General features: G+C 28.2%; 1 protein-coding gene across 2 annotated transcripts; it reads left to right on the top strand.

Annotated features, from left to right (window-relative positions):
• Window positions 1-2,848: 2,848 nt before the first annotated feature.
• Window positions 2,849-7,749, top strand: LOC100778723 (putative branched-chain-amino-acid aminotransferase 7). Of its 2 annotated transcripts, none has more exons than XM_006583723.4 (10): window positions 2,849-3,003; window positions 4,748-4,828; window positions 5,049-5,226; window positions 5,392-5,568; window positions 5,661-5,792; window positions 6,002-6,097; window positions 6,457-6,573; window positions 6,689-6,784; window positions 6,895-7,007; window positions 7,383-7,749. In XM_006583723.4, the coding sequence occupies exons 2-10, from the start codon at window positions 4,782-4,784 to the stop codon at window positions 7,504-7,506; spliced, it is 1,080 nt and encodes a 359-aa protein (XP_006583786.1). In that variant the 5' UTR covers window positions 2,849-3,003; window positions 4,748-4,781; the 3' UTR covers window positions 7,507-7,749. The 2 variants fall into 2 exon arrangements, with proteins under 2 accessions (XP_006583786.1, XP_014633592.1); XM_014778106.3 differs by having other exon boundaries at window positions 2,855-3,003; window positions 4,697-4,828.
• The last annotated feature ends 2,394 nt before the right edge of the window (window positions 7,750-10,143 follow it).

Genomic DNA, 10,143 nt, shown 5'->3' with positions numbered 1-10,143 from the left:
GATTCATGTGTAATATGATTGGTGATTGAAAAATGAATTTTAATTGATAAAGTGATGAAATGACATAGATTGTATTAATTTGAGCTATGTTATAAATACTTCTATAATTTATTTTGATTATGTCTTTGTTTATTTGTATTTATTTTAAGTGTAATAACTCACTCCGTGTGTGCTATTTGTATTTGGATCCTGTGATGATCTCTCGAACTTTATGTTTGTGGGAAGATGACTAGGTGAATGACTTTAAAGAACCTCGTGCTAGAGGACGCTGGGACATAATGCTCTAATAGGATGTGACATTGGGGATGAGTTTTTATTTTAATTACATGATGTTATTTTGTTTTATTTTACCTCATTGATTTTACAAAATTTCTTTTGTAAACTTTGACAACTTTGTTCTGAGCTCACTATGCTTTTAATAATGAAGTGAATGTGAACCTTTTATCCACATAAATTTGTTTATCTATATTTTTATATGTTTTATTTAGAGGGTATCACATTAATTATAATTATTGTTTTAAATTTAGACACACTATATGATAAAAATTTATATTTATGCTATGAATTAAAGTGATTAAGTTTATCATAATAATGGATAATCTATTATCATTTTTAGTTAATTATAATCCTTCTAATATTATTAATCAAAAAATGAGAGCAATAACCACAAAAAAGAACTAATAAACAATTAAATATCTTAAACTTTACAAGGGAAAGTGTCCGGAGTTAGACCAATGATATTTTCATATAAGAGAACAATAACAACTTCAGGTGAAGAGATTAACACGACTGCAACAGCAGCTCCGACAACTCAAGTTGAACCACCTTCAAAAGTGGTGTGTCAAAGCTTCACAACACTAGCAATTGGGAATAACCTTCACAACGAATGCGTGGGAACAACATCGAAAGAGGGTTCGTTGGTGCAAAGGTTGGGTTGGAGGAACTAAGGGAGCAACAACGGGAGAAAGGTGATCGTGAAAGGTTGAAGGGAACTATAAGCATTTTTTTCTTTTATTTTTTATTTCATTTGTTTTCTTTTATTAAAAGATAAAATATAATAAAATAATAATGCTTTAAGCAACCTCACTCGTGTCCCATGTGGATAGGGTACTATGGAGTGGTTTGTCTAACATTTTCCTAAAAAAATCATTAACCCCACTTTTGGTACCTATTACTCCCTTAGTCATCTTGTATTATTTTACACGGAGGAAAAAATAATTACACAAAATAAATCTTATATTATCATTAATTTATTTAGAGATTTTATTGTTTATATTAATATTATAAAAAATATAAATGAAAAAAAATTAATACATTATAAAATTAAAATAATAATAATTATTTTATAATAATTTTTTTGTTTTGCACTAACGTATATAATGACACCCTAAATACACATATCTCCACCATTCATAAACACAACCTATGACCTTTGGGCTCCACGTGCATGCCAACCAACTCATTTCCATGTCTTTAATAAAGGAGCAAGTATTAATGGACCTACAAATCCAAATAATGGAAATTAGACATAAGAAAAATATCTTAGAAATTGATTTTAAATATAAATTAATTTATATATCCATGAGAATAGATAGAAAGAATTAATATTTCTTAGATTATTATAGTTTATCTTAACATCTTTTATTAACCCTTCGCCGCTATCCCTGACCTCGGGTAGGAAAGAATCAAATTCCTATCACAGCTCTTGCTTTTGAAAAAATCAAATCATGGAGGTATTAGCCATTCGTTAATAACGAGGAATACTAGATCAGGCAAAATTTCAAAAACTCATGCACACGTAACGATCCCGATAAATACGACACCGATTATATATAAGTGAGATTCACATTGTACGAAAAATATAAGAGAGATTCGCATGAGATGATAGTGTGAGTCATGTTTTTTAGGAAGGAAAATTATTAATATATAGTGTGAATACAACTCATACCGTGTATTTTCTGCGATATGTACTGTGTATTTGCTGAACAATACCGTAAATAATGCTGGTTGATTCGTTTTAGTTTTGTTCATAGGTAGCCACTTGTCTAGATAATTCAAAAAATTATTAGAGCAAATATTAGTTAAGAACTAATAATGGAAGATAATCAGTTTCAACTGATATATTTAATTTTTTTTACTTTTTTATTTTTTTAAAAAAACATTTATAAAATAAATAAAGATTTAATTACGAGGTTTACGCACGGGTTATTATTAAATTCAATAATCAGTTGCTATTTATTACCCTACATTGTAGATGAAAGTTATCTAGAATTCTTAAATATGATTTTTATAAAATTAATAATATTTTTAAAAAAAATCATAACTCATTATCAATTTTATAACAAAATTCAACCATTATAAATATGTACTATACGTACCAAAAAAGAAAATATTTTGCCAATTTAACCGGTAATATTTTTATTTTAAGAGTGAATTCAAGTGATATATATATATATATATATATATATATATATATATATATATCGACACACACACTACATGTATTTTAATTGTTGAGTCACGAGAAGGTATATTTACCTAAATTTTGTTGCATTTTAAAAAAAAACGTGCATGGTTGTTGAAATAAATTAAAGGCAGACTCGTGGCTTAGTTTCTATTAATTAAATTGTGTCTGTTGAATATTTAGTATTTTGGTTATTTTAATTATTGTGAGCATTGCATGTAATTATTAACTCTTTTGCCAGTTAATATGACAACTAATGATATTATATCCATATGAATTATTTAGTCATAATAAATATTGTGGAATGTGGAGTGAACCATGTGTGCTTGTTATTTTTCTCCACGGTTGTTACATATTTTCAATATAAAAGGCCTGCACCAGGGTGCCTCTTTGCATCAAATCCTCAATACTTGTTTATCACTATCACTTCCCCTTCCTATCTCTGAAGCCATTCTCGTTCATTTTGTTTTTTTATCTTCTCTTTATCTCCCTCAACAAGATTCCTATAAAGTTCGTAGCGGCTTTCACACAACTTTAAGGTACCTACTAAAAAATGCTAACAACATACTTTTTAAGACTCTAACACGGTCTTTATTGTGTGTTAGAGAGAGTTTGTATGACTAACATTCTTCTTTCTAATTGTCCTTTTTCATCTTTCATTCAACTGTTTTCACTTTATATATAATGCATGAAGTACAAAGTGAACACGGGTAGATAATATGGTAATTAATTTGAGATTAATTAATAAAATGCTTACAGTTTAGATTTTGATTTTTACTTTTTTTAATTATCTGATATTACATGCAAGCTTCATTGAAATCTGTCACATGGTAGGTAGCCTTTTTCCACACGCATCCTATACTTTATATTCCTGCTATGTTTCGCTGGATGAAAAAGAAGAACGTAAGGGTAGAAAGAAAAGAAAATTGGAATTGGAATTAAAGAGAAAGCGAAAGAATAAATAAATAAATTTTTGTTTCTAGAATTTTTACCTTTTTCTTTTATTTTTTAACCAAACAAAAAAAAAATATTGTTATCCGTATTTTATTTCATCTTTATTTTCTTATTAAATTATATCACATATCATCAATTCACTTATCTTTCTTTTGTTTCTTGCTTCTCTACAAGGGTAGGTGTTTCTTCTGTCCAAAGTATATTTTTCCAAAACATGAGCCAAATAATTACCCCATTGACCATTGTCTAGTAAATAACAAACCGTGAAACCAAATGTAAAACATATTCGTAACAGATTTTTTACTTTTTAGTGTACGCTTTAACATATTCGTAACTATTGAAACTCTTACTTTTCCAAATTTTTAAGATAAAACATGCTTTTAATTTTAATAAATTAAATTAAATTTACTTCATAATCTTTTAAATATATTCTTCTATTAATTTTAATACTCTTAAATTTAAAACTTATATTAATTTTTATATTTAATGATAACAGGATATACTCCTTCCATCTTTTTTTTAAGATGCTTTTTAAAAAAAAATTGGTTGTCTCATTTTTTATAAAAGAACATTTGTTTCATGGCATCATATTGGATTCCTATGAATGTGAAGTTCTCATGTTTGTTAGAAGATAATAATAAAAAAATCCTAGACGTAAATCATTTCCATAAATTATATATTATACTTATTTTTCCATCATCCTATTCTTATGTAAAGAAATCAGAATCTTGTATTCCCATGAAAATATTTAAAATGAATTATAATTTTATTTTATTTATTTATTTATTTGATATTGTTGTTTTTAAATTAAAATAAATTTAAAAACATTCACAAGAATTAGAAGTGTTGTCAAACATCTTTGAAAATAACATTTTCAGTAATAACATTCCTAAAAAAATGATTCCTAAGAATATAATCAAATCTGCGTAACAAGCATCCCAAAAAATCTTTTCCTAATTATGTATTGCATTAATTTAATTAACAATTTTTTCTATTAAAAACATATAAATGCTGAAAATTAATTAGATGAACTCCTCTCTCTTATTAGGAATAAGATTTAAAAAACATAAGGACAATTTTTAGAAGAATAATATAAAATATTAACAAATTAATATCAATAACTAAGTTAATCAACTTTTTTTAAATGTGTAAATTAATTGAAAAGATTTTGTAAGAAGGGACAGAGGATATAGATATATTTTAATGGTGATTGGATAATGTAATGTATTTTGACATGACATGTGAGATGTCACTGACGTGACTTGTACTGTTATACAGAAAATTGTATGGAGCCTTGCACCAATCAACTGACACCTCTTTTTAACGCAGAAAATCTCGTGAATCCGTGATCGCAAACAAAACAATGTCTCCCCCTTCTATGTTAGGCAACCGCAAAGACGGTTCTGAAATGTAAGTATTGATAATTGAACGAGTAATTGGCTAATGAATACGACAATGCTATTGAATTTTAATTTTTGATGATTAACTATCTGGCTAATGAATACGACAATGTTAATTATTGTAGTAGATAATAATATATGAACTTGGTTTTATTTCTATTTTTATAATACAATAACATTGGTGATTTTGAATTTGAAGTTTGATCACCCTATTTTTGTCTGAAAATCAGTGCTGTTGCGGAAAACTATGCTGACATTAATTGGGATGAGCTTGGATTTAGTCTAGTTCCAACAGATTACATGTATGTCATGAAATGTGCAAAAGGAGATAAGTTTTCACAAGGATCCATCGTTCCATTTGGAAACATAGAGATCAGCCCTTCTGCTGGAATCTTAAATTATGGACAGGTTATTCAAACAACACAGTATTATAGTACCTAGTGATTCATAACTTTTACTCAATTATAAGCTTTTGTACTAAAACAAACAAAAAAATAGTTGAGTACATTATGTAGTTCAGAAATCACATTCTAGCTAAAGCCTCACAAATATAAACATGATTATCTTCTTCAGGGACTCTTTGAGGGGCTAAAAGCACATAGAACTGAAGATGGGCATGTACTTTTATTTCGACCAGATGAGAATGCTCAACGCATGAAACGAGGTGCAGATAGATTGTGTATGCCATCCCCATCTCCTGGCCAATTTGTTAATGCTGTAAAGCAGATAGTTATTGCCAACAAACGTTGGGTATTCATTTTCCTCCTATTTATTCATCTCTATGATCTTAATTTTCCCTCTAAGAACTTGAAAAAACAGAATAAGATTTAAATTTGAAACAGGTGCCTCCACCAGGGAAAGGGTCACTATATATTAGGCCATTGCTGATAGGAACAGGAGCATTGTTAGGGGTGGCACCTGCCCCTGAGTATACATTTCTTATTTATTGTTCTCCAGTTGGCAGCTACCAGAAGGTCAGCTATGGATTTCCACATGGTTATAATAGTATTAGGAAAAGATTCGTCTTACAACTTGCTGAAATTAAATTTCATATTCTAGACTAATTTCATCTTAAGGAGGAAGTCTAAGTTAATTGAGTAGAATGTGTGAACTGTTATAAATTCCTTGACACTTGATTCTACATATCAAAAAAGACTAATTTCATCTTTTTTTATTATTAAAGGGTGCACTAAATTTAAAGGTTGAGGATAAACTATATAGAGCAATATCTGGCTGTGGTGGAACTGGAGGGATCAAAAGTGTCACCAATTATGCCCCTGTAAGCATATGCTACCAATATATCACCCATGAAATAATTTTCTCCATTTGAATATCTGTTTTCCAAGGTTTTGAAATTTATGGTACTTATCTTGAGGTTAGAACAAATCATGTTAAAGGGAAAAAAATGAGTTAATCAAAACTTTGGTCCTGAATTTCATCATTTTGTAGACTATATTTAATGGTTAATGTTTAGTCTAAGTGTTCCCTTCTTGATTTATATATCTTGCTGATAATAACACGACACAGGTATGACTGCCTACACTAAGTCAAATCATAGATCAAATAATAAGCTACCCCATATTAATTTGGATCTTCATTGAGTATATTATCCTTATATATATGTTTCTCGAGCCATAGGTTTATACTGCAATGGCTGATGCAAAGGCCAACGGATTCTCTGATGTGCTGTTCTTAGACTCAGCAACTGGAAAACATATAGAGGAGGCCTCAGCATGCAATGTATTTGTTTTGAAGGTACCCCAACAGTCTTAATTACGGTATTAATATTAACAAAATAATATGTCCAAAACCATGTGGAAATTTTATTATGTCTGAACAAAATTTGTTTAATTAATTTAATCCTATGAAGGACAATGCTATCTCCACTCCTGCAATAGATGGAACCATCCTACCTGGTATCACCCGAAAATCCATCATTGACATTGCCATTGATTTGGGTTATCAGGTATTAATTAATTTTCCTTCAATTATTGGCATGTATTTTGATTCATCTTGATGGTTTCATTCTCTACAAATTTGGTTTTCCAAACTATTCACTATCACAATTATGTTCAGGTCATGGAACGTTCCGTATCAGTGGAGGAGATGCTAGGTGCTGATGAAATGTTCTGCACTGGAACTGCAGTTGTTGTCAACTCTGTTGCATCTGTAACTTATAAGGAAACAAGGTAAAATTTACACTTCAATTAATCTAGTTCTCTTTGTTTTCAATATTTTATGTGGATATACAATTAGAATTTTATTAATTTTTTACAGTGTTATATATGATAAGCCGATTGATTTGTTATAATAATTATTTTTAAAAAAAAACGAATTGATTGATAGTGTAAAAGTATTTTGAATTTAATTTAATAAAAACTGATCATTTAGTCACATATTTGTTAACATGAGGTTACAATATGATGAACATTTTCTTAAATATTTGTATTGATAGAGCTAAATTATAAAATATCTTTCCCCTCTCAGTCTGGAAGATATCTTCACCATATTGACCAAATGATAGTGCTAAATTAATTGAATAAAATGATTGGAAATTAATGCAGGGTGGATTACAAAACAGGCCCAGCAACATTGTCCTCAAAACTACGGAAAACACTTGTTGGAATTCAAACAGGGTGTCTTGAGGACAAAAAATCATGGACAGTCCGAGTAGATTCAACAATATAGCACCGTTTCCGTCACAAATAAAAAGAGAAAAATATTGCACCGTTTGTTAAATTATGCACGATTCTTATTTTATCCCTATCATCACTAAGTTCTCGCCTCTCGAGTTTGAAATACTTAAAAGGCAATGTTTTGTCTCATATAGTAATTTTATCCTATTCAAATAAAATTATGTGTAACATACCGTGGACATGTGATCCAGAAGAAAAAGTAATAAGTTGTTACTCTTTTATAGTTTTTACATAATATTTATATCCCTAATCTTCTAAATTTAATCATCATCTGTTTCTTTTAATTATGAATTTTTGTTTTCGTGTTACATTTGTCTTCTTTATTAGCTGCATTTAAAAAATAAAAATAAGATTACCTTTGAATTGATAGAAAGAGATTAGGTAGAATAAAATGGAGTGGCATATAATATAATAAAATAAAACTATTTTCATTATTTGGGTATTTTTATATATGATATGATGAATTAGGTGGGGGGGAGGGGAGGGGGGGGGGGCGTACCATCTTATTCCTTTTAAATTGGAGGAAAAGAAAAATATTGGAAGTAAACAATAAAATAGTATAAAACAAATTTCACTATATATTATACTATATTTCATTTTTTTTTCCAATTCAAATAACAAAATATAATATCATGATATTTCATTTTTGCTAATTCAGATTCAGTGTCTGGTTGAACAAAACAGAAACTTAATAGCTTAAACCAACTTGTCTATGACATTTTATATTAATAATATTAATAAAATCAATGCTAATTAATGACTTGTGATTTATTATGTTTTAAAATGCATTTTCGGGTTGGGCTTTGAATGCTACGTGCTCATGGAATAACATTTAGGCTGGGCAATTTAGTAGGCAAAGAGAAAGAAACGAAAAAGAAATACCCGCGGGATTTGATCGAACGGAGATTCAAGACAAAATGGCATTGAATTTAATGAACAGAAATTAACCAAAAACATGCTCATAATTCATTCAAGTTCACTTGAACTAATGGGGTTTAATTCATTTGGTTTGTAAACCAAATGTTGTTCTAACGTAAGAATCAACTAATGGATTATGTGTAACATTCGTTCAAAACAAGGAGTACTTAATCACGCAAAAGCTGCTGCACACAGAAGATTAATTACGTACCTTCATATGAGTCACGTTTTGTAGAAAGGAAATTATTTATAATGTGAATACGTAATCATACTGTTTTTTTTTTTGGGAGATGTGAATGCTGAACAAATTTGCTCCAAAATTAATTTGAACTGATATTTTTTTTTAAAAAAAATGTTATTTCTTTTATTTTTCATTTGAAAATATCTGTAACTGAATAAAGAGTTATATAGTAGATCGATATATAAACTATTTTTTACCATTCATTATAAAAATTGTATTTTGTAAAATATCTAATATAATTATTTTTTGTCATTTGAAATTTCACCAATTTTTTTATAAAAAAAATTACCGCATCTGCTTTTTGTAGTATTAGTTAATTAGTCTATTGCCTAATATATTATAAAATATATATTAAACATGTATAATAATTTATAATTTGACCATAATTAACTAATAAACTGTAAATTAGTGTATATATATTGGTTAAATATTAAATTTTATTTTAGAAACAATAGTTATATAAAATTTATCTACACCATACACCTATGGCTTTTGCAAAACAATATAGAAATACAAAAAATATTCACCGCCCCAATTTCTTGGATTTAAGAAAACAATATATCTACAAATATTTTTAAATTTAAATATAATTTAAAAATTATTTATTTATTAATTAACTCATTGTAGAAAATTAACTACAAAACCTAACTAGTCTTGAATCCAATATTGTCACGTCTCTGTAGGTTTGTTTTGAGTATTCTCACCTCTCTAATGGTCAATGTTCTCACAGATTTTCAACTTTGTATTCTCAGTCAAGTTTTTAATCAATATCTTTATATCTACTGATCCATTCAACCCAACGTTCTTCAACTTCACCCTACAACAACTCTACTATAAATCACCCACCTAACTCGGACGGTTAATTTTCTATACCCATAATTAGGAAAAATGGCCGGTTAAAAAAAACAAATACAAGTTCAACTCAATTAAAAAAAATTGTTCCCAACTCTAATTAAAAATTGTCTAATAATTCATAACCTACAAAATAACTTAACCTTATTCTTATCTTCCTATGCTTTTTAAATTTTTGTATCAACAAATTTTAATTTTGTTAGTTAAAAATATCAAACTATATTCTTTTGGTATAAATCATATATATCATTTATCACAAACAATTTTACTCGAAACAGATATTCCACTATTTATTAGAGATAATTATATTTAAATCGATAGGATGGCAAGTTTTGGATAAAACTTTTCCTCTAAAAAAAATATGTAACACAATCAAATAATCAAAATTCAAATTTAAAACATTTGGTTTAGTAAAAATAATCTTCAGTATTTAATTGCAAAATTTATTATACTCTTCAATATTTATTAATTAATTGTGATAAATAACTTATAATGTGAATAATTAATTATTTCCTAAAAAGAAAAACAATGTGCATGCAGATTACACGGGTTCACAAATAGGAAGAGTCACGTGTTCCAGATTTTCCTGTATATAAGGCCAGCAGAGATGGCAGATTG

This window comes from Glycine max, chromosome 7 (genome assembly GCF_000004515.6).
Source record: "Glycine max cultivar Williams 82 chromosome 7, Glycine_max_v4.0, whole genome shotgun sequence".
Lineage (NCBI taxonomy): Eukaryota > Viridiplantae > Streptophyta > Magnoliopsida > Fabales > Fabaceae > Glycine > Glycine max.
The sequence above is the reverse complement of the archived record's forward strand: the minus strand, read 5'-3'. Positions and strand labels throughout refer to the sequence as shown.